A 25386-nucleotide genomic window follows, 5' to 3' on the forward strand; every position below is an offset into this window, starting at 1 on the left:
AAGTATCAGGTGACACAGAAGCCTATGGCAGATATAAACTAGTCTTTAATCATGTCACAAAAGAGGTTAGGCAGGCGAAGGCAGATTACGAGAAATCTTTGGCAAAGGATGCAAAGAAAACAGCAAAAAAGTTCTTTACTTATATAAACTCTAGAAGGAAAGGAATGAATCAGATTGGACCACTTAACATAGATGGGTTGACTATTGATGATCATGCTCAGGTAGCTGATAAACTGAATGAGTATTTTGCATCTACATTCACACATGAGGAGTTATTCAATGAGGGGAGTGCCAGAACTTTATAAAACTCTAACAGGGAGCTAAGTGATTTTGTAATAACTCAGAGCAAATTGCAAGAGAAATTGTTGAAGATAACATAACAAAGGCACCTGGGGTGGACGGGGGTCTATGCAGTTATATTAAAGGAGGCAGCAAAGAAAGTAAGCAAACCCTTAGCCATAATTCTGAGATCTTCCTTGGACTCAGGGGAAGTCCCCATGGACTGAAAGTGTGCAAATGTATCACCAATTCAAAAAGGGGTTCAAAAGGCGACACACGTAACTATAGACCTGTTAGTTTAACTTATATACCAGGGAGAATAATGGAATCACTGGTCAAAGAAGCATTGCAGGATCATCTAGACAAGACTGCAGTAATAATTAAGACACAGCACGGGTATGTTAGAGGGAGGTCTTGTGTGACCAATCTGATTGGATACTATGATGTAGTCACAAAGGAACTGGATGGAAAAAATAATTTTGATATCATATACTTGGATTTCAGGAAAGCTTTTAATACTGTTGCACATGGAAGACTGCTGTACAGATTAGAGAGGTATGGCATTAGCGATAAGTTGCTACAATAGATAAAGGGATGGTTGAGTGGGAGATGACCGAGAGAGAGAGAGAGAGAGAGAGAGAGAGAGAGAGAGAGAGAGAGAGAGAGAGAGTGGTAATCAATGGACACTACTCTTCATGGACAAACATTAGTGGAGTTTCCCAGGGTTCGGTGTTGGGCCCATTGTTGTTTTGTATATTTATCAATGATATTGATGAAAGTATATCAGGTTAAATGTCCATGTTTGCAGATGATAAAAAGGTTGGCAGGGTTGTTAACGACAGTAAAACAGTATGCCACTCCAGCTGGATCTAGATAAGTTAGGCAAATGGGCCGAGAAGTGGCAACTGAGGTTTAATATTGACAAATGCAAAGTACTGCATATGGGTAGCAATAACCGAAGACAAATGTACCAACTGTGTGGTAAGTAAAAAAGACCTGAGGGTAATTGTGCAGTCAAATATGAAGTTCACTGAGGCAGTGCATATGGGCTGTCAGGGCAGGTCATGGAGTCTTGTCAATGATATATAGGAATTTTGCTAGCAGGGACAGGGAGCTGATTATCCCGATATGCAATGCAATGGTCAGGCCACACCTAGAGTACTGTGTACAGGTCTGGAGGCTTCATTTTAGGAAGGATGTAGAGTTGCTAGAACAAGTACAAAGAAGGGCAACAAGATCGGTGAAGGGAACCAAGGGGTGTGCTTACAAAGTAAGGCTTAAGTTCTGCAAGTTGCAACAACTGGAGACTAGGCACCTGCAAGGTGATCTGATCGAGGTGTATAAGGCCTTGAATGGTTTGCTGATGGGATATTTCCTCTTGCTCAGATTAAGAACCTTAGGGGGCACAGTTTCAAATTGAGGAAAGGCAGTTGTAGAATAGATGTGCGGAAATTTGCGCTTAGCCAGCGGATAGTTGATTGGTGGAACAGACATCCATCTCATGTTGTGGAAGTTGATAGCCTAAATAAATTTAAGGATGAGTGGGACAGGCATCTCGAAAATAGAGGGGTGAAATGGGACGGTTTTTTTTTTTTTTTTTTTTGGCTGATGCTGCATAAGCTTGCTTTCTTGCATCATATGCCTCTACTAATGCTAATGCTAACCTACAAGTTCCATTTATACCCGGAAAGTTAAAATCTCCCATTATAAGATATTCTGATTTGCTGGGCCAACTATTTGTATAGTATACTCCTCACAGTCATTAGGCCTATAACAAACTCCTCCTCTCAATTTTGTTTTCTCGGTACTTATATAGAACAAAAATGATTCAATATTGCACTAGCCACCCACATTAACTAGGTACCTGCACTCCCTTAGTTTCTGGATTTCTTAACCAAGAGCATTATCTCTCTGCAACCCAGTCTGTCTCTCGGTCATATTAAAATTATGAGACCAATCCTTTTGTCTCAGGGGCACTATATGTTTCCAATGTCCCTACAATGTCTGCATTTCATTATTTCAATTTGTTTTTTTTTTTTTTTATGTGAACCCCAAACTCAAGAGGTATTAGAACCTATAGTACTTAGTACCATGCTTGGGTTGGAGGTTGAGAAGATGAGAGAAGATATTTGTTGACATTGGACTTGAACTTCTGTAGATTGTAATTTTCAGGAAATACGTATGAACGAAGGTTGTTCCAGAAAACGGCAGTTGAATGAATAAATGAGGAAGATGAAAAGTTGGTTCTGTGGGTTTAAAGTTGGACAGTAAATGGATGTTGGCTGGTGGCGGCACGTGTTCGGACTGTTTTGAAAGAGAGAGCGGGAATTATAGAAGCCAATTCAGAAGAACAGTGACCATGGAAGTATCTGTAGAAGACGCATGCAGCAGAAACAGTACATCTATGAGAAAGAGAGTGGAGAGACTCTGTTAGAGATGAATCATTAATTAACCTAACTGGCCTCTTCTGAATGGAATCAAGAAGCCTGAGAGAAGTTTTGGGGGCACCACCCCAGATGTGGGAACAATATTCCATGGCAGGGCGGATTTGCGATTTATACAGAATGAACAGATGTTTGGAAGAAAAGTAAGGTGAGAGCGAAAGAGAAAATCAAGTTTTTTTGATGCAGAGGAAGCAATATTTGTAATGTGCTTGTGACAAGAGAGATTAGAAGTCAAGGTAATCCCCAAAAGAGATATATCATTTTGCCTAGAAATCGGAGTGTCACTAAAGATAAGCATACGAGCAGAAGAATCCTTTTTGCGAGATATAAGACAAGACTGAGTTTTAGAAGGGTTGAAATCAACTAAGTTGTCTTTGCCCCACTGGAGAATTACCTGAAGATCAGCATTTAAGGAATGGTAGCAGATTTTTGAGAAGTTGAAGCTGATTGAGCAGGACAAGGTTTCTCAAAATGGAAAGTGGAATGCAATGTGCTATCATCGGCAAAACTATGGATAGGATTTCCAGTCAATGGAAGAAGATCATTGATATACAAGAGGAAAAGAGTGGGGGAAAGAACTGAACCTTGGGGGACACCAGCATTAGTGGAGAAGTTAGAAGACAGAGAGCCATCTACCATCACCCTCAGTGAGTGATCAGAGAGAAAACTGGATAACCAATTACTAAAAACAGTTGGCAAACCATAAGATGGAAGTTTGTTTAGAAGACTTTTATGCCAAACACGATCGAAAGCCTTTGAGATGTCAAGGACAACCACTTGTGTTTCACTGAACTTTTCCATTGAATGAGTCCATATATGGGTAATATAAGCCAGAATATCACCAGTGGATCGACACTAACGGAATCCATACTGGCGATCGTTGATCAGACGGAAGGTTTCTAGGTAGTTTAACTGTTGGCGGTTAATTGATTTCTCCCTTACTTTAGAAAGAGTAGAAGTAATTGCAATGGGACGATAATTGGATGGGAGGGATTTGTCACCCTTTTTAGCACCTGGCTGGATATGAGCAAATTTCCAAGCAGAAGGAAAAACACCTTTGGAATAAGAAAGTGAAAAAAGGCGGCAAAGAATAGGAGTAAGTTCAAGAGCACAGGTATTGAGAACAAGTGGAGAAATACCATCAGGCGCTGGAGCTTTCTTAGCATCAAGCTTTATCAAAATCCTTCCGATATCCTTTTGACAGAAGACCACGGAAGGCATTGAATGGAGCGTGTTGGGAATGGTGGGAGGTGTTTTACCAAGATCATTAATACTTGAGCTGGAAGAAAAATGGGATGCTAGCAGGTCAGCTTTATCCTTGGCTGAAGTGACAACAGAACCATCTGGTTTGGACAGAGGTGGGAGCAGAGATGGGCAAAAGTTGCGGCCAATAGCTTCGTCAAGAGACCAGAATGCTTGGCTACCATTAGGGCAAGAAGCAAGTTTTCTACTCTTAGCCTGTTCGAACTCTAGTTTGGACTGATTAATAACTGCTTTACAATTGTTGCAAGCTTTGATGTAGGCAGAAAATGAAACTGAAGAATTAGAAACAAGCCAATTACAATACGCAACATTCTTCTCTTGAACAGCCTTAGCACATTTATTGGAAAACCAAGGTTTAGATAAAGGACGAGATTTTAAAGTGGAGTGTGGGATAAAGGATTCCATTCCTGCAAGAATAGTTTCCCTGACACGATCTGAGCAAATGTTGACATCAGAAGTTTTGAAACAGTAATCCGACCAAGGAAAAGAAGAAAAGAAGTCTCGCAGGTCATCCCATTTTGCATTCTTGTAATGCCAAACAACACGAGGTTGGGAAAAGCCATGAGATAAAGGTTCCATTGGGGAAGAGACAAGCACCAAGTTGTGATCTGAAGTGCCTAAAGGAACTCTCACTTCAACCGTGTACTTAGAAGGGTTGTTTGTGAGAAAAAGTTCAAGCGTATTGGCTGTATGATTAGGATTGTCCAGTATTCTCGTAGGTAAATGAACAATTTGTGCTAGGTCATTAATAATTGCAAAAGCCTCAGCATCTCGACCCGCTGGATCGGTGTGACTAGAAAACAGAAGCCAGCTGGAGTTATGAACATTAAAATCACCAAGGAAAATTACCTCACTGTTAGGAAAGTTGGACTGGAGAAAGTCAAGTTGCAAAGAGAGGAAGTCAAAGAGCTCCAAGTGATTAGTAAAGTTGGGAGAACGGTAGAGACAACAGATGAATTTGACACAATGAGGTAGAGAGATTTTAAGCCAGAGAAGATCAAAGAGAGGAGATTCCAAATTGCCAAGTCTCTGACAGGGAATATCAGAACGGACATATGCACAAGTACCAGCTTTGAGGCGAAAGGAATCATACAGCGAATAATTTGGGCATCTGAGATGAGCAGAAGTTGAATCAACCAATAACTGAGATTCTGTCAGAAAAAGTACATGGGGTTCGGCAGACTGCAAGTGGAAATGGACATCGTTGAGATTAGAATTGAGACCACGTATATTTGTGAAATGAATTAGGAAGTGCTTGGGAGGTTCAGATCTTTTCACAGATAAGCTTATTATATTAGTTTGACAATTCATAGTGTACAGTAATACCCCGACTTACGCGAACTCGGAGTTACGCGGTTCTTGATTTTTTCGTTTGGCAACGCTGCCGCCCACTATTTTCAAGGTCGTTTTTCATATGTTATCGATATCCGGTGCGACGGCGGAGATTGAGAGCGAAAGATGAACAAAATTAAACTTTGCTGCTTTTATGTTTTTTATATCAGTGAAGGGGAAACACATTTCACCATAATAACGTAAAAACCCACACATTTCCAGCTATCGGTATAATCGCAAATGCAATTAGATCGAGTTTACTACCAGTTTATAACAGATTTCACTAGCAGAAACGCAACTGGATTTTTATTGTTTTATGGTAGTAACCCCTAGAAATGTGAGGTGTTAATAGTGTATCTCTGCCTTTATGGTGTTGTTTATTCAGTTGCTACATGCGCGCAGCTTTGTTTATGCGTATCAAGCGTGCTCCTCGTTTTGTAATTGTGCTTTATTCCCTAAAAATGAGTAAAATACTTAATTAAAAGGTGTGAAAAGGAAGCGTCCTGGTGAAGACACTGCAGATTCAGAGAGAAAAAGAAAAGCAATTATCGATAAACAGAGGCGGACTGGATCAAAAATTCTTACCCGGGAAAATTTATAGTGGCCTCGCACTATGGTTTATGGCCAAAATCACACTGGCCCACCGGGGTTTCCCCGGTAAGGCTTATGGCCAGTCCGCCTCTGTCGATAGAGAAAAAATATGAAATTGTGAAACGCTTTGAGCGAAATGAAAGACCATGTGATATTGCACGTGCTACAGGCCTAAATGAAGCAACGGCGAAAAGCACATGACAATTGCAAACTTGACAGGTTGAAAATTGAAAAGATCTCAATTGTAAAGGGCTTAAAAATTTTAGAAAACATAGACTCCAACGAAGAACGCGTTATAGCTACAAAGCAAGGAATAAAAAAATTATTAGCTTGCTACGAAGAAATTCTGCGTGAAAAAAAGGAACGCGCTGTGTCGTCAGACGAATTTGTTAGATTTTATGAAGCCATCGACATCGAAATAACTTTTTAACGTAAGTCATTTGTTTTTTTAATACATATTTTGTATTAATATGTATAAAGAACTGCAATTTTATTAATATTTTTCTTCTAAACTAGTGTTTTTGTTAGTCCTTGGTCCCAATTAAGCAAAATTTATATGTATTTATATGCAAAGTTGTACCCCGACTTACGCGAATTCGACTTACGCGATTTTCGTCGGACCCACCTATCGCGTAACTTCGGGGAATTACTGTATTCAATAGTAAGAAAAAATGGGGGGGGGGGTTCATACTGTATGAAGTAATGAAATTTTTGGATGTGGCGTACACACGGTAAAAATATACCCAGATCCTTGACATAACGTGACCTCAACAATGCTTCCCCCCCCCCCATGTATACACACTACTTGGACTCCCTCCAGTCACTATCTGGCAGAGTAGAGGTAGCAAGATTATACACTAGCTGATCCGGAAGCCTCCTAGAGAGTTACCAATAGGTTCGGTTAGGTGTACTAACTAGCGGCCGGCCTGCGAACACCATTTTAGAGCTGACACTCGAAATGTAAGGAATATTGGATCTCGCCACGACGTTCATCATAACCTTTTTACGATACTCTTGTTTACTATACTCTTGGCATTAGTGCACATGCAAGTATACATTTGCCTATTTTTACTCTAAGTAACCCTAATCAGCCCATGTATCTGCTTATTCTATGAGGGCCCCAGCAGGCCTTCTAAGCTGTGATCTTACTTTCCATGCTATGTCTCAAAAGAAGCAAACATAAAGATCCCTTTTCCACTGTTTTTGTCTGCTGTTTATCTATTATTCTATGTATCCCCACTCCCAGTCTAGCAGTTTTCTTGCTCACTTATATATGGTAAAATCTATTGGAAAGCAGTTTTTTGGCTCACCTATATAATTTTTTTTTTTTTATGTAAACCCCAAAGATGAGAGGTATTGGAATCAATAATACTTAGTACCGTGCTTGAGTTGGAGGTTGAGAAGACAAAAGATTTGATATTAGACTTGAACTTCTGTAGACTGTAATTTTCAGGAAATACTTACGAAGTAAGGTTGTTCCAGAAAACGGCATTTGAATGAATAAATGAGGAAGATGAAAAGTTGGTTCTGTGAGTTTGAAGTTGGACAGGAAATGGATGTTGGCTGGTGGCGGCATGTGTTCAGACTGTTTTGAAAGAGAGAGTGGGAATTATAGAAGCCAATTCAGCAGAACAGTGCCCATGGAAGTATCTGTAGAATAGGCATGCAGCAGAAACAGTATGTCTATGACACAGCGAGTGGAGAGACTCTGTTAGAGATGAATCATTAATTAACTTAACTGCCCTCTTCTGAACAGAATCAAGAAGCCTGAGAGAGGTTTTGGGGGCACCACCCCAGATGTGGGAACAATATTCCATGGTAGGGCAGATTTGCGATTTGTAAAGAGTGAATAGCTGTTTGGAAGAAAAGTAACGCCGAGAGCGAAAGAGAAAACCAAGTTTTTTAGATGCAGAGGAAGCAATATTTGAAATGTGCTCATGCCAAGAGAGATTAGACATTCCCAGAGATTAGGTAATCCCCAAAAGAGATATATCATTTTGCCTAGAAATCGGAGTGTCACCAAATATAAGCATAGGAGCAGAAGAATCCTTTTTGCGAGATAAAGACAAGACTTCAGTTTTAGAAGGACTGAAATCAACTAAGTTGTCTTTGCCCCACTGGAGAATTACCTGGAGATCGGCATTTAAGGAATTGGTAGCAGATTTTAGAGAAGTTAAAGCTGATTGAACAGGACAAGGTTTCTTAAAATGGAAAGTGGAATGCAATGTGCTATCATCGGCAAAACTATGGATAGGATTTCCAGTCAATGGAAGAAGGTCATTAATATACAAGAGGAAAAGAGTGGGGAAAAGAACTGAATCTTGTGGGACACCGGCATTAGTAGAGAAGTTAGAAGACAGAGAACCATCTACCATCACTCACAGTGAGCGATCAGAGAGAAAACTGAATAACCAATTACAAAAAACAGTTGGCAAACCATAAGATGGAAGCTTGTTTAGAAGACCTTTATGCCAAACACGATAAAGCTTTGAGATGTCAAGAGCAACTGCTTGTGTTTCACCGAACTTTTCCATTGAATTAGTCTTAAATGAGTAACATAAGCGAGAATATCACCAGTGGATCGACACTGATGGAATCCATACTGCCGATCTGACAGACAGAAGGTTTCTAGGTAGTTTAAGAGTTGGTGGTTAATTGATTTCTCCATTACTTTAGAAAGCGTAGAAATAATTGCAATGGGACGATAATTGGATGGGAGGGATTTGTCACCCTTTTTAGGAACTGGGTGGATATGAGCAAATTTCCAAGCAGTAGGAAAAACACTTTTGGAATAAGAAAGTCAAAAAAGGTGGCAAAGAACAGCAGTAAGTTCAGGAGCACAGGTTTTGAGAACAACTGGAGAAATATCATTGGGATTTGGAGCTTTCTTAGCATCAAGATTCGTCAAAATCCTTCTGACATCCTTTTGATGGAAGACCACAGGAGGCATTGAATGGAGCATGTTGGGAATGGTGGAAGGTGTTTTACCAAGATCATTAATACATGAGTTGGAAGAAAAATGGGATGCTAGCAGATCAGCTTTATCCTTGGCTGAAGTGACAACAGAATCATCTGGTGTGGACAGAGGTGGTAGCAGAGATGGGCAAAAGTTGGGGCCAATAGCTTTCACAAGGGACCAGAACGCTCGGCTACCATTCTTAGCCTGTTCAAGCTCTAGTTTGGACTGATTAATAACTGCTTTACAATTGTTGCGAACTTTGGTGTAGATAGAAAATGAAACTGAAGAATTAGAAACAAGACAATTACAATATCCATTGTTCTTCTCTTGAACAGCCTCGGCGCATTTATTGGAAAACTAAGGTTTAGATAAAGGACGAGATTTTAAAGTGGAAAGTGGGATAAAGGATTCCATTCCTGCAAGAATAATTTCACCGATGTGATATGAGTAAACGTTGACATCAGAAGTTTTGAAACAGTAATCCGACCAAAGAAAAGAAGAAAAGAAATCTCGGAGGTCATCCCTTTTTGCATTCTTGTAATGCCAAACAATATGAGGTTGGGAATAGCCACGAGATAAAGCTCCATTGGATAAGAGACAATCACCAAGTTATGATCTGAGGTGCCTAAAGGACCTCTCACTTTGACCGTGTACTTAGAAGGGTTGTTTGTGAAAAAAAGATCAGCATGTTTGACTGTATGGTTAGGATTGTCTGGTATTCTTGTAGGTATGTGAACAATCTGTGCAAGGTCATTAGTAATTGCAAAAACTTCAGCATCTTGACCAGCTGGGTCGGTGTGACTAGAAAATGGAAGCCAGCTAGAGTTGTGACATTAATATCACCAAGAAAATTACCTCAGTGTTAGGAAAGTTGGACTGGAGAAAGTCAAGTTGCAAAGAGAGGAAATCAAAGAGCTCCAAGTGATTAGTGGAATTGGAAGAATGGTAGAGACAACAGATGAATTTGACACAGTGATGTAGAGAGATTTTAAGCCAGAGAAGATCGAAAAGAGGAGATTTCAAATTACCAATCTTTGACAGGGAATATCAGAACGGACATATGCACAAGTACCACCTTTGAGGCGAAAGAAATCATACAGCGAATAATTTTGGCAACTGCAAACACTGGCCAGCCTGCAAACACCGTTTTAGAGCTGTACTCTCGAAATGTAAGGAAGATTGGATCTTGCCACGATGTTCATCATAACCTTAAAAGTCATCAATCATATTGCATGATGGAAGAGATGGGGAAGGGTTGATCGGAACTTAGCTCTGGAGACTAAACATGGGTTCCACCACTTCAAGTCTTTAATAAGCAAAGTGGTGGTATTTCACTGGTTGATGAGAGTTGATGAGATAGTACTGCCTGGTAACATAGAGGGGCAGCATTCCTCCATGCGGTGTGGGTGGCACCCCTCAACCCCTGCTTATGTTACTTCACACCTAGCTGGTCACCCACTCTGTGCTTGTGCATGGAAGTTATATCCAGGATTACTAACAGTCCCACCATCGTGAAGGTGCAAGCAAAGGATTTGGCTGCCACAGACCATCCGGACTTCGCCGAAATTGGGTCCACTTAACTTGAATGTCACCCGAATATCAGTTCCATCAGCGTTTTAGACTCCCAGGTAACAAGTACAGCTTGTCTGGCATATCTGAGAGAATGTCTGTGACTACCTCAAAGACCAAGGAACTATTGGTAAAAGCTGTTTTCTGACTATCACTGCTTTTACCAATAGATTTCATCTAATGCATTTCGTGGCTAACTGAAAACCATTTTAAAGATCTGAAAATGTAAGAAATGCCGAGTCTCAATATGATGTCCATCATAACTGTAAAAGGCACATCTTGCATTACATGATGGAAGAGAGGAAGCACTTTGCTCTGGAGGTTCCAATTCATATTTGCCATGTATTACTAGTTCATCTTTATGATGTTTATGTGCCAACTGGCATATTATGTAAGCTGAAAAGCACAGATTAATATTTAAAGAAATCTTTCTTTCTCTCTCTCTCTCTCTGGATACAAACAAGTTTTGTATCCAAACTTCTCTAAACAAGTGGAAAAAAAGGACTGTTATGATGGGTGACACACGAGGCTTGAATATCACTTTAGTCAGCATTTTTAGCTAGGTGGACTAAACTATCATTATATTTACAAAACTTTTAATAATTTAACAATTTTTCAGTTCTAATTTAAATTTTATAGATTATCCAATTATAAATATGTCTGGGACTAACCATGTTTCCTAATTAATTTAAATGCATATTTATTGAAAAATAGGAAAAGATTACTTTACTGCATGTTTAATAATTCACTAGATTTTTGCTCAGTGCAATTTAAACAAACAGAAAAAAAAAGTAATTGTAAAACTGAAGATAATGCACAATAAGGTTTTACATACTTCCCACAAACAAGGATTGCCTTGGATTAAAAGATACCAGGAAAGGTATAAGGAAATTAGAGGATAGACTGGAGTTGGCTGCAATAATACATACAATTTTGTAACCCAGGTTCATCTTTGCTATATAAGAATGTAGCATATTACAACTGGCTTCTAACCAAACCTCCTACTCCTACCTCTGTTACAACAAGTTGATTCTATTGCATCTTCAGCTAAAGACAAAACCAACTTACTACTGTAGCATCTTATTTTTCTTCTAACTTTTGTATTAGCAATCTTGGTAACCCCCCCCCCCCTCTGCTGTCATGATAACCCAAGAAACTCCACTCAATACCTCCCATGGTCTTGTGACAGAAGGATGTTAGAAGAATTCTGAACAATCTAGATGCCAAAGAAAGCCAGGTCCCGATGTACATCTCCACTTGTTCTCAAAAATTGTGCACCTGATATTGCACCTGTTCTGTATCTCCTCTTTACCCTTTCTTATTTCAGTGGCTTTTTTTTTTGGGATGGATATGAACAAATTTCAAAACTTGGAAATTTGCTCATATCCAATCCAGTTTCTAAAAAAGGTGACAATTTCCCTTCCTTCCAATTATTGCAACATGACTTACCTCTACTATTTCCAAAGTAATGGAGAAATCCATTAACTTTTACACTATTTCGAAATCTTCCATCTGATCAATGATTGCCAATATGGAGTCTATCAAAGTCAATTTGTTAGTGATATATTGGATTATGTTCCTCATCTTCAGACAAATTCAATAGAAAAGTTTGGTTAAAACTGAAGCAGTTGCTCTTGACATTTCTAAGGCTTCTGGTCATGTTTGGCATAAAGGTCTTCTAAACAAGCACTCCAGTCTTATGGATTGCCAGCTATCTTTTGCATCTGGATATCCAGCTTTCTCTCTGACTGCTCACTGATGGTGATGGTAGATGGCTCTCTGTCTTTTAACTTCTTCACTAATTATCTTCTTCCACTGATTCAAAATCCTATCCAAAGTTTTGCTGAAAATAGCATACTAAATTCTGCCTTCCAGATTGACAAACCTTATCTTGCACAAACAGGTTCGACTTCTCGAATATCCACCACCAAATCCTTAAATTCCGATCTCCAAGTAATTCTCCAATGGGGAGAATAAAATTTGGTTAACTTCAATTCTTCTAAAACTCAGTTCTGCCTAATTTCTCACAAAAAAGTCTACTGCTCCTTGCTTATTTTCAATGATACTCAGATCTTTAGACAAGATCAGATAACATCTCTCTATTAGGGATTACTCTGACTTATGATCTCTCTTGGTATATGCATATAGCAAATATTTCACACACTGCATCCAAAAAACTGGGTGTTCTTTTTCAGTCTTGGCATTATTTCTCTTTTCACATTATTTGGGACTATACTCACACTGTGTATGAATCTCAAACCTGCCCTATGATAGCCCCCAAAACCTCTCCAAGTTTCTTGGACACCATTCAAAAGAGGGAAGTCAGGTTAATTAATGATTGATCTCTTACAAAGTCTATCTATTCTTTGTCTTATAGATGTTCAGTTTCTGATGCATGACTTTACTATAGATACTTCCATAAGCAACGTTTTCTAAATTGATATTTGTAATTACCACTCATTTCAAATCAAACATGTTCCAAAAATAGTGGGCCAGTAAATATGAATGTCTTATAATGGGGGATTTTAAGTTTCCAGATATTGACTGGAACTTGAGGATTGATTACTCACACACTAGCAAGACTTTTGTTGATTTATTCAATGACTGTTTTCTATAGTAGCATGTTAGAGAAGCAACAAAAGGAAGCAATACTCTATCTCATTATCAGCAGCAACTCTTCATACATTAAGAACCTGGAGGTAAAGGACCCTGTGGGTGGCAGTGATCACAGTGTACTAATGTGAGATTTAATTAACGACATTACCATCAAGGATAAAGGGAAGAGTTTTTGCTTCCATAAGGGCAATTACAATGGTTCAGACAGTTTTTAAATTCTATACAGTAGGACCACCTGATGATGTTGCCAGCAGCAAATGCTCAATGGGACACATTCAGGGAAGTAGCTGTAGAAAAGTCTTATAGAAGCTACAAGGCTTTTCATACCAAATAAGAAATACCATTCCAGGCTTAGACCTAAATGGATGTAAGATAAACTGAGACTTGTGCCTGAAAAGAAAAATGCATGGATGCATATAAATTATCTGGTGACAGAGAAGCCTATGGCAGATATAAACTAGCCTGCAATCAAGTCACAAAGGACGTTAGGAAGGATAAGGAAAATTATGAGACGTCTCTGGCAAAGAATGTCAAGAAATGAAAAGCCTTCTTTACTTATATTAACAGCAGAAGGAAGGGGTTGGATTACATTGGTCCACTTGATGATGTTGGTTTAACTGTTGATAATCCTGCCCAGGTTCCTGACAAACTGAATAGGTAGTTTGCATCAACATTCAAGCATGAGAAGTTTTTTATTGAGGGGAATTCCAAAAGTGCATCAGAATCGAATAGAGAGAGCTAAATGATTTTGTGATAACTTAGAGGAAGGTGGAAGAGGAATTTATGAAGCTCAACATAAAAAAGGCACCAGTGGTTGATGGGATCTATCCAATTATATTAAGGGAGGCAGCAAAAGAGGTAAGCAAACCCTTGGCACTAACTGTGAGAGCATCTTTGGATTCAGAGGAGGTCCCATGTACTAGAGATGCGCAAACCAATTCACAAAGAGGGATCAAAGGGTGACACAAGTAATTGCATTGCCAACCTGTTAGCTTAACTTGTATTCTGGGGAAAAAAAATAACAGAATCTCTGGTTAAAGAAGTAATGCAGGATCATCTAGACAGGAATGCACTTATACAGCCATCACAGCATCGATTTGTTAAGGGGCGATACTGTCAGATAAATATAATTGGATTTTATATTGCAATAACAAAGGAAGTGGATACAAAAAATAATTTTGATATCATATACTTGTATTTCAGGAAAACCTTTGATACTGTTGCACATAAAAGACTGCTGTACAAATTGGAGCAATGTGGCATCAAGGGGAAGTTATTGCTATGGATAAAGGGATGGTTGAGTGAGAGAAGACAGAGAGATTATGAATGGGCACTGCTCTTCATGGACTAATGCTATTAGAGAAGTTTCCCAGGGTTCAATGCTGGGACCATTGTTGTTTACTTTATTTATTAATGATACTGATGAAGGTATATCATCTCAATGTCTAAGTTTTGCAGATGATGTGAAGCCTGGCAAGCTGGTTAATGACAGTCTTCAGGGTAAGCTGCTGCAACAAAATCTAAACAAATTAGGCCAATGACTGAGAAATGGTAACTGAAGAGTAACATTGACAACTGCAAAGTATTGCATACAGATAGCAATAAACCCAGAGTAATGTACCAAACGTGTGGTACTTCGCTCAGGTAGTGAAAAAAAAAAAAAAAAAAACTTGAAGGTAATTGTGCAATCTATATGAAGTTCTCTGAGCAGTGCAGACAGGATGTTAGGACAGCTCGTGTGATTTTTTCTATGATAGATATACAGAAATTTTACCAGCAGGGATATGGAGGTGATTATCCCATTTTGTGAGGTAATAGTTCAGCCACATATTGAGTACTGCAAAAATATTGAATACTGCATCTCGGGTACTCCTGTCTGGAGACCTCATTTTAGAAAGGATGTAGATCTGCTGAAATGGGTGCAGAGAAGGGCAATAAGATTGGCAAAGGGAATGTAAGGAAGGTCTTACCAAGACAAGCTTCAGTTCATCAAATTGCAGGGATTGAGACTAGACACCCTGTGAGGTTTCTCTTCTTATTTGGTTTTTAGGAGCATTAGCAACTAAGGCCATATTGCTCCGGGAATATGCGGTGGTCATTCCCTTAACCTTTCCGCATCCTCCGTATTTGGTGGTGACGGGCTCGAACCTCGGTCTAATCAAGAAGCGTGTGCTACGCACTGCTGCTGCTCCTTCCCACCTGGCTACGGAGGCGCCATCCTGTGAGGTGATCTGAAGGGACATAAATTCAAACTGAGGAAGGATAATTGCAGGATAAATGTGAGGAGGTCTGCCTTCAGCAAGTGGGTGGTTGGCTGATGGAAACTTCCATCTGCTGTTGTGGAGGCAGGCAGTTTGAATAAATTCAAGGAAGAACTAGAAAAATTATTGGAAGGGTGGATAGAGAGTGTTTTTTTTTTTTTTTTTTTGGTGAATTTCCCAAAAGCTAATAATCTACAGAAATTCAAGTCTAATATCAATGGGTATGTGGTATATTTTTAGCCTTCAACTCATGCACGATATTAAATGCTATAGGTTCTAATACTTTTTTTTTTTTTTTTTTCTGGTTTCATAAAAAGAAAAAAAAAAAAAAGCTAACTTGTCACTCACTTAGTGAGGTCTGGGTTAAAATCCTTTTGGAGACTAAAGGAATCTAATTCAGGTCTGTAGTTAGCTAATCTCATGTAGATGGCATCGAATTTTCCGTGACATACACCATTTAGCGTTTTTTTTTTTTTTCAGCTTATATGAATGCATAACTGTACAAAGATAATATGGGCATAAACCATAGTAACTAGTACAATATGATCAAAGTGCTCAATGTGTCAAGGAATTCCCCCCACCCCCTTAACATCAATAACAGTTAATTCATAATGTGCAATGGACTTTAATTTCAAGAATAATTGGGGCTTTAATTATTTTTGGTTCAATTACTGCACATTCGTTATCTCTTTCTGAACAGAAAACATACCCGACATTGTAAGGAGAGTACTGTTCCATTCTCTGCCTAAGAATATAATTTAAATTTTACTTTAAATATTTAAAATAGAAATATGGCTAGAACTTAACTTAATTCAGGATATGGAGATCTATGTTTTAAATTTTGATCAGTAGTGTAAAAGCAGTTATGAAGAGATTATAATCTCTTCATAACTGTCTTATAAAAGAGGCTGACAAGGCAAAATTACTATATACTTGTACTTCAGCCATTATATACTGTAAACTTACCAATACAATTGCGATCATCATCAGCTTTTTTAAACCCAGTTTTGCAATTACAAGTGTAGGAACCAATGGTATTTTCACATTCAGAGTTGGCAGAGCAAACTTGATTTCGAAATCTTGTGCATTCATCAATATCTAAAATTAAAATAAGAACAATTCATGGCATAAGATTCTAAATTATAATAATATGGGAAAAGTCAAACAGAAAATGCAATGTGGTGTGGAAAAATATATTTATAATTCATCCAATGGTAAAGGAAATGTAATCCAGTTATAAAGCAGTAATTAAAACGAATATCAGGAAGAGGGAGAATTCAGTAAACAGCCATGAATAGCATCACTTTTGAGAGGGGATAAAACACTGTAGCAGCAGATGCAAAAATAAGCAAAATAAGTTTTGAACATAAAGAATAAGTGGACTGCTTAATAAAATCTAAACTGTGTTGGAATTTATTAAAATCCTCCTCTCTTTCCATCAGGAAAGAGAGGAGGATTGTGTAAACTAAATGCCGATAGTATTCTTACTCTTACTCTTACACACACACACACACACACACACACACACACACACACACACACACACACACACACACACACACACACACAGACACACACAGACACACACACACACACACACACACTTCCGAAAGTGATGGTCAATAATTTAAAGGTGAACTGTACAGACTACAATATGCAAAAAAAAAAAAGCCTAGTGAACATTTTCAAAAGTGAAAAGCCTAGGGTCCTTAAGTGAGTCGTTTTAGAGATATTGCACATTTCTAGTTGGGATCCACCACTTACAAGGTTAACTGTACAGAGTTGGGATCCACTGCTGACTTGTTTGTTTAGGTTAGGTTATGCTCATTCTCTCCATTTCCGCTCTCTCAATGCTCTGAGATGTAGCAGGCATACTAGTACTTGTCAAAGGATAGTCAATATGGAAACAAAGACAGTCAAACAAAGTCAACAGCAACAAAGGGTATGCGGGACATGCACTTCATGTATGGTAAAGCAATGGCAGTGCACTCGAGGCTGCATGTTTGTACCAAGAAGCATTTCCCCGCTGAAGGCAACCCAACAGGTGCACATTCATCAAGTTGCAACCAAAAATTAAAAATGTATTATCTTATGTTTAATAAAACCACTCTTAGCAAAAGATTCACAGCTTTTTGCTAAACCACTGCTCCCATAGTCAGTGACAGATCTTAATAGAAAATGTGCATTATTTCGAAAATGGTTCATTTGCAGCCCGATGTTCATTGGGACTTTTTTGCTTATTTTAGTTTGCACTTTTCACCTTTAAATTATTGACCATCGTTTTTGAAACACACTGTACACACACACACACACACACACACACACACACACACACACACACACACACACACACACACACACACACACGTGTGTGTGTGTGTGTGAGGCAGCTCTAACATAAAATTATAGAGCGTAATACGCATCACTGACAATTAGTATTGACAATTAATTGATTAAATTTATTGATCTTATTAATTTAAAATATCATGCCTCAGACTAGAGCAGCAAAGCAACGGGCACAAAGAGGCAGGAGTGCTGTGACTTGAGGGAGAACTGAGGGGGAAAATTTTCCAATGCATCACAGCCTAAAAAAATGTGCAACCTGTGAAATGTTTGCCGAACTCTCTGGAACAGAACATGAGCTAGCCAAGGAGGATGTCTTTGTTTGTATGCCAGGTGCAGAGAGTGTCTAGAAATTAGGCATCAACTCAGCTTTCTACTGGGCGTCTATGAGAGCTTCAGATGTAGGGTAGATGTCTTCGAAGAAATTAATATGAGGGGTCCATCAAGCTCTCAGCTGCCAACTCAATGCCAGAGCTCACTCCTGGGAATCAGGCAACACTGCGGCAACTCCAAGGCAGAATGCGCTGCGCTGGTCCCAAAGAAACTAGTTATTGTTGGTGACCCTATTGTCAGGGAGACGGGAATATATTGTGTAAAAAGGATAGATGGAACTGGACCAGGGTATGTCTGCCAGGGGCAAATGTTGACGACATTGTAAAGCTTATATCATCTTTTAAGTGCACAAAAGGTGATACTGTTGTACACGTTGGCAACAATGACATTAAGGGTAGTAGATCAGCAGATTTACTTAACAAGTACAGGTCAATGTTGCAAAAAAAAAGTGGCGAGTCAGGGTAAAATTTGAAAGTGTCTGCAATTCTGCCCAGACACGATAGGAGGGAATACATGATAAGAGCCTTGTCAATCAATTCGGCCCTGGAAAGATTGTGCAAGGCTCAAGGGGTAGAATTTTTTTCAGCATGGTCTGTGCTTGTTAACAGGTGAGATTGCTTCTACAGGGATGGGATACACTTAAATAGAAATGGTGCAAGAATATCTGCTGATGCTATTGATGCATTGTTAGGTGGGTCAGAAAACTGCTAGCTTCAAGGATACACGGACTAAAAGATTAACAGTAGCCACTGGCAGAAGTGAAAGTGATTCTTGCAAAACTCCTATTAGAATAAGTAGCGACCTGGAGCAAGAGGCGCTGGGGGTTTAAAGGACTGATGGCAGTGATCGTGAAACAGGTGGGTATATGGGATGTGTTAGGGTAACTAAGAATAAGAATAGGTGCATGTATACTTGCACGTATACCAATACTAGAAGTATAGTACATAAATTTGATGAATTTGAAGTGCTGGTCAAGACATCAAAGGCGGATATTGTTGGGATAGCAGAGACGTGGTGTCACAAAGATATAAGGAATGCAGAACTGGAATTTGGGGAGTACAATGTGTACAGAAAGGATAGACAGGATAGGAAGGAAGGAGGTGTTATGCTGTTAATTAAGAAAAACATAAAATCAAAATAAGTGCATCCAGTTGATATAGATGAACAGTGCACTGTTGAGTCAGTTTGGTGTGACATAAGCACTGCGAAAGCAAAAATAAGAGTAGGAGTGTGTTATAGGCCTAATGACTCGAATGAGTACAATGAACAATTGTACAGAGAAATAGAGTGGGCTAGTAAATCAGAATGTCTTATAATGATGAATTTTAACTTCCCAGATATTGACTGGAACTTGTGGGTTGGTCACTCATACACTAGTCAGACTTTTGTGGATTTATTGGATGACTGTTTCCTGCAGCAGCATGTTCGAGAGGCAACTGGAGAGGGTATTACTCTTGATCTGGTTATCAGCAGTGATCATTCGTGTATTAAGAATTTGCAGATAAAGGAACCACTAGGTGGCAGTGATCACAGTGTACTGATGTGGGATTTACTTAAAGATATAATTACCATCAGAGGTAAAGGAAACGGTTTGTGCTTCCGAAAAGGTGAGTACAGTGGTCTCAGACAGTTTTTAAATTCGGTACAATGGGATCAACTGACGATGTTACCAACAATAAATTCTAAGTGGGAAGCATTCAAGGAATTAATAATGGATGCTACTAAAAGTTTCATACCTATTAAGAAATCTTGTTCAAGGTTTAGGCCTAAATGGTTATCAAATGAACTAATGAGACTCGTGACAGAGAAGAAAAATGCATGGGATGCATATAAATTATCAAGCGACTCAGAAGCCTATGGCAGATATAAGCTAGTCTGTAATCAGGTCACAAAGGAGGTTAGGCAGGCGAAGGCAGATTACGAGAAATCTTTCGCAAAAGATGCTAATAAAAACAGCAAGGATTTCTTTACTTATATAAACTCTAAAAGGAAGGGGATGAATCCGATTGGTCCACTTGATATCAATGGTTCCACTGTTGATGATCCTGCTCAGATAGCAAACAAACTGAATGAGTATTTTGCATCTACATTCACACATGAGGAGTTATCAAGGTTTGAAAATGGCAGAAGGTTATCAAATTGTAGCAGGGTGTTTAATGATTTTGAAATAACTGAGAGCAAAGTGGAGGAGAAATTGTTGAAGTTAAACATAAGAAAGGCACCTGGGGTGGATGGGATCTATCCAGTTATATTAAAGGAGGCGGCAAAGCAACTAAGCAAACCCTTAGCCATAATTATGAGAGCATCCTTGGACTCAGGGGAGGTCCCCATAGACTGGAGATGTGCAAATGTATGCACAATTCACAAAGGGGGATCGAAGGGTGACACGAGTAATTACAGACCAGTTAGTTTAACTTCTGTTCCGGGTAAAATAATAGAGTCACTGGTTAAAGATGCATTGCAGGATCACCTAGGCAAGACTGCAGCAATAATTCAGACACAGCATGGGTTTGTTATGGAAAAGTCTTGTCTGACAAATTTGATAGGATATTATGATGTGGTTACAAAGGAACTGGATGCAAAAAATAATTTTGATATCATATACTTGGATTTCAGGAAAGCGTTTGACACTGTTGCGCATGGAAGACTATTGTACAAATTGGAGCAGAATGGTATTAAGGGTAAGTTGCTACAATGGATAAAAGGATGGTTGAGTGTGAGAAGACAGAGGGTGGTAATTAATGGGTGCTGCTCTTCGTGGACTAATGTTATTGGTGGATTCCCACACGGTTCGGTTTTGGGTCCACTGTTGTTTTGTTTATTTATCAATGATATTGATGAAGGTATATCAGGATTAGTGTCGAAGTTTGCAGATGATACAAAGGTTGGCAGTGTTGTTAATGACAGTAATGGCAGTGTGCTACTGCAACAGTATCTAGATAATTTGGGCAGATGGGCTAAGAAGTGGCAACTGAAGTTAAACCTTGACAAATGCAAAGTACTGCATATGGGTAGAAGTAACCCCAGAGAAATGTACCAACTGTGTGGTACTACACTTAAGGTGGTAGAAAATGAAAAAGACCTGGTAGTAATTGTGCAGTCAGATATGAAGTTTTCTGAGCAATGCAGACAGGCTGCCAGGGCAGGTAATGGGGTTTTGTCAATGATATATAGGAATTTTGATAGCAGGGAAAAGGAGGTGATTGTCTCTCTGTATAAGACAATGTTCAGTCCACGCCTTGAGTACTGAGTACAGGTTTGGAGGCCTCATTTTTGGAAGGATGTAGATTTGCTTGAGTGTGTACAGAGAAGGGCAACAAGATTGGTGAGGGGAATGAAGGGATCCTCTTACTAAGAGAGGCTTAAGTTCTGCAAATTGCAGTGGCTGGAGACTAGGCACCTGTGTGGTGATCTGATTGAGGTGTATAAGGCCTTGAATGGGTTGAGCACGCTGAATTCTGATGGGATCCTTCCACTTGTTCAGATTATGAACCTAAAGGGGCATAAATTCAAATTAAGAAAAGACAGATGTAGAATAGATGTGCGGAAATTTGCATTTAGCCAGCGAGTGGTTAATTGCTGGAACAAACATCCATCTGTCGCTGTGGAAGTTGATAGGTTAAATAAATTTAAGGAGGAACTGGACAGGCATTTGGAGGGAATGGTGTGATTTTTTTTTTTTGGCTGATGCTGCATAAGCTCATACACTTGCTTTCTTGCATCACATGCCACTACTACTACTACTACACACACGTATATATACATACAGGGTGTCTCAAAAATACACGCCATAACTTCAGGAATGAGTTTCTCATATGTAGACAATAAAAATATTTTATATCAACCTAGTTCCAGAAATGCTTGGTTTCCGAGTTTTGAAGGTCTGTCTACGACACTTAACTGTTCACATCACCTTATAGTAATTGTTCAAAATGTCCACTTTCTGCCTGAATACAGGCCTCACATCAACATCTCATGGACTCGCAAAGACGATGCCAAATTCCTGGCATGTTTCATATTTTCTCACAACCTGCCACAATTCGATTGCAGAGAGTTTCCAGATCACCTACCAGAGTTGAATACACCAATGACTTTAAATGGCCCCCACAAGAAAAAAATCTAGTGGGTCTAAATCAGTGAGCATGAAGACCAGGCAGTTGGTCCACCACTCTACTTCAGGAGTCGTAGATCTTGATCGTCCTCTGTCGGCAGCACAAGGTGTAAAGGTCCCATGTTCACAAAGGTGGTGATGGATACCTTCAAACGTTTTCCTGTCTGGACATCTTAATTCTGGGAACTTTTTGTGGTTACAAATGCCGAGCCTCCAGAGCATTGCCGTTTGCCAAACCGTACATAAAGTGCATATCTGCTTTCTCCTGATTTGAGTACATGGTCGGAACGGAAAACCACGAGATTCTGTCAGTAACTTATGATGAAGGAAATCACCTGTAGGAGATAAGACATTCCGGTTAATAACTTGGGAACCAAGCATTTCCGGAATTATGTTGATATAAAATATTTTTATTGTCTACATATGAGGAACTCATTCCTGAAGTTATGCCGTGTATTTTTGAGACACCCTGTATATATATATATATAAACAAAGCAATGAAATGGTCTTGTGTGAAACAATATTCTTGGAAGAATATTCTTTAATAAAATCTGAAGATTTTATTAAAGTCTGCATTTTTTTTCGCTCTCCATGTTTTTAAACTCGTTCCTTTTTTGACACGAGAGGCTTCTTTGGTGGCTTTGAAGCTTTTATTCTTGCATAATATTACTACCTGCTGCTTACTCTACCAAATCAATGTTAGTGACTGAGTTAGCATCGCTAGCACCATTTAGGAAGTGACATCATTTGTGGCATTTAAAATCTAACAGCCACCTAATAGGAAGTGACGTCAATTGTGTCATTTATATAAAAAAACTTTTGTTAACAATCAATTGTGTCATTTCCACTGCAAGAAAATTTTACCAATTGTTTTTACTCTAGTGCCGCCATAGATGTTTTTACATCAAAAAATGCATGGACTAATTTGCAGGGCACACAGAATCCTACAGTAAGTACAAACTAGGCTACTATCAGGTCAATGAGGGAATTAGGGCACCTGGGACTCATGGAATCTATATTAAAAGAAGAAGCAAAGGAGGTACGCAAACTCTTGGCCATAATTATGAGAACATCCTTGGTTTCAAGGAAGGTACCAGGTACCTATAAATCGGAGGTGTGAAAATCTGTTTAAGAGCACAAAAAGTGATATTATTGTACATGTTGGTACTAATGATATTAAGAGTATCAAGTATTAATCAACAAGTACAGAGCAATGGTGAAGAAAAGTTGCGGGTCCTAACCTGCAACTTTTTCTCAACATTGCTCTGTATTTTTAATAATTTTTCTCAATTATTTTTCTAGGTGGAATTGCAGACAGTTAGGACTGAAACTGTCTGCAATTCCACCTAGAAAAATAATGTGTTTCCTATAATTATTGTTTAAGTTTACCATTTTCTCCCATTTTTATTACTGAGAATGACACATGCATTTTTCACGTGAAAGCAGATTTTGATACGTGAGCAGCTATCAGAGATGCTAAAAAAACAGTGTTAAAAAGAAAGGAGTTAAAATGTTCTTACTAAAAGCAAAATTGATTCCATATCTGTTAAGAAAACAGAAGAAATCACTTTCTGAATGTAGGGAAATTCATTCTTATACAAGCTAAGTTAAATAAATTAAATACATCACAACCTTGCTTTTTGGAATTTCAAATGAAATTTGCATTCTTCTTAATGACAACTGAAACATGAAATACATAGAAATGAAAAATGTTTTATTAGCATTAGTATTAGAAGAGGCATACGATGCAAGAAAGCAAGCTTATGCAGCATCAGCCAAAAAAAAAACAAAAAAAACCCCCAATTCATCCCTCCGTTCGTTCCAAATGCCTGTCCACCTCAGACTTACATTAATTTCGACTATTAGCTTCTGCAACGAAAGATGGAAGCCTGTTCCTCCAATCAACTACCCGCTGGCTAAAGGCAAATTTCCGCAGATCTATTCTACAACTACCATTTCTCAATTTGAAACTGTCCTCAGGTTCTTATCCTGAGCAAGAGGAAGAATCCCATCAGCATTCAGCTTGCTCAGCCCATTCACGGCCTTATACACCTCAATCAGATCACCTCGCAGGTGCCTACTTTCCAGGCACTGCAATTTGCAGAAATTAAGCCTTTCTTGGTAAGAGTATCCCTTTTTTTCCCCTCACCAATCTTGTTGCCCTTCTTGGTAGTTGTTCTAGCAACTCTACATCCTTCCTAAAATGAGGCCAACAGACCTGTACACAGTACTCTAGGTGTGGCCTGACCCAGAGCCGGCCCGAACAAAAGCGGGACCCGGTGAAAAGTTGACTTGCGGGGCCTTGATACAAATTTCGTACAACAAAATAATTTATTGCATTTTGATATTTATTACATTGCACAAATTGGTTTAGTAAGGATTACATGAAAATGATAAATATTAAATTATTTTAATAAAATTAACATTTCAATCACAAAAAATCTTTAATAAATCAAATAAGAAAAATAATTGCTTCATATACTTATAAAATACAATTTGGTATGCGACTTAATCGAATAAGGTCACAATATGTGATTTTTGTTTCATTTTCTTACATGTTTTATAGCAAATTCGTTGATAATATCATCATAATTTAGTTTTTTGGCTATTTCGGATTCGATAGATAAAATGGCTAAGGAGGTAAATCGTTCTTGACTAATGCTAGATCTCAAGTAATTTTTTATTATTTTCAATCTTGAGAAAGATCTTTCTGCAGATGCGACGGTAATTGGTAAGGTTAATATAATTTTCAGAACAGTAACAAATTTTGGATACAATTCAAATAAATTATTTTTCAGTAAATATTGTAATATTGTGATCCTGGAAGGCAAAACTCGACGACAAATTTTGATTTCATTAAATAAATCGATGCAATCAATATTGTCTTGCAAGGTCGCATTTAAGTCTTTGCAACATTTAAGAAGATCGTTTTCAGTCAGTTTTTGAATATTATCCGAATTATATAAAAAACCATATGATGTCTCATGTTCGTGATAAATTTCGAATCTTTTCTTAAAAGAAATAATCGCACTATCGATTATGACTAGAAAATATTGAATTATGAAATATTCTTCGCCTGATGAAATAGGCTGATCGGTTCCTTCATAACAAAATTGCTTTGTTTTTCGTCCAGTTCTTTGATTCTTAAATTCAGATGTCACTTGTAATTCTTCAGCTATTTCCTTTGCAGTTATTAAAGAAGATTTGAATCCCGATTCATGATACTGTTCAAAAAAATTTAAAAGGCCTTTTAAATGTGAATTTGCAGTACCGATATCTATATTT

At 38.5% G+C, this 25386-nt stretch overlaps 1 protein-coding gene across 1 annotated transcript in view; it reads right to left on the reverse strand.

The window, feature by feature from the left end:
- Positions 1-25386, reverse strand: part of LOC150086829 (uncharacterized) — a 641413-nt gene that overhangs the window by 141965 nt on the left and 474062 nt on the right. The window contains exon 23 of the mRNA XM_090372286.1: positions 16281-16412. Within this exon, the coding sequence (XP_090228412.1) occupies positions 16281-16412 (132 nt within the window). The remainder of the gene's footprint in view (positions 1-16280; positions 16413-25386) is intronic.

The sequence above is a fragment of the Mastigoproctus giganteus genome, chromosome 4, assembly GCF_048544385.1.
Source record: "Mastigoproctus giganteus isolate SK-2022 chromosome 4, ASM4854438v1, whole genome shotgun sequence".
Lineage (NCBI taxonomy): Eukaryota > Metazoa > Arthropoda > Arachnida > Uropygi > Thelyphonidae > Mastigoproctus > Mastigoproctus giganteus.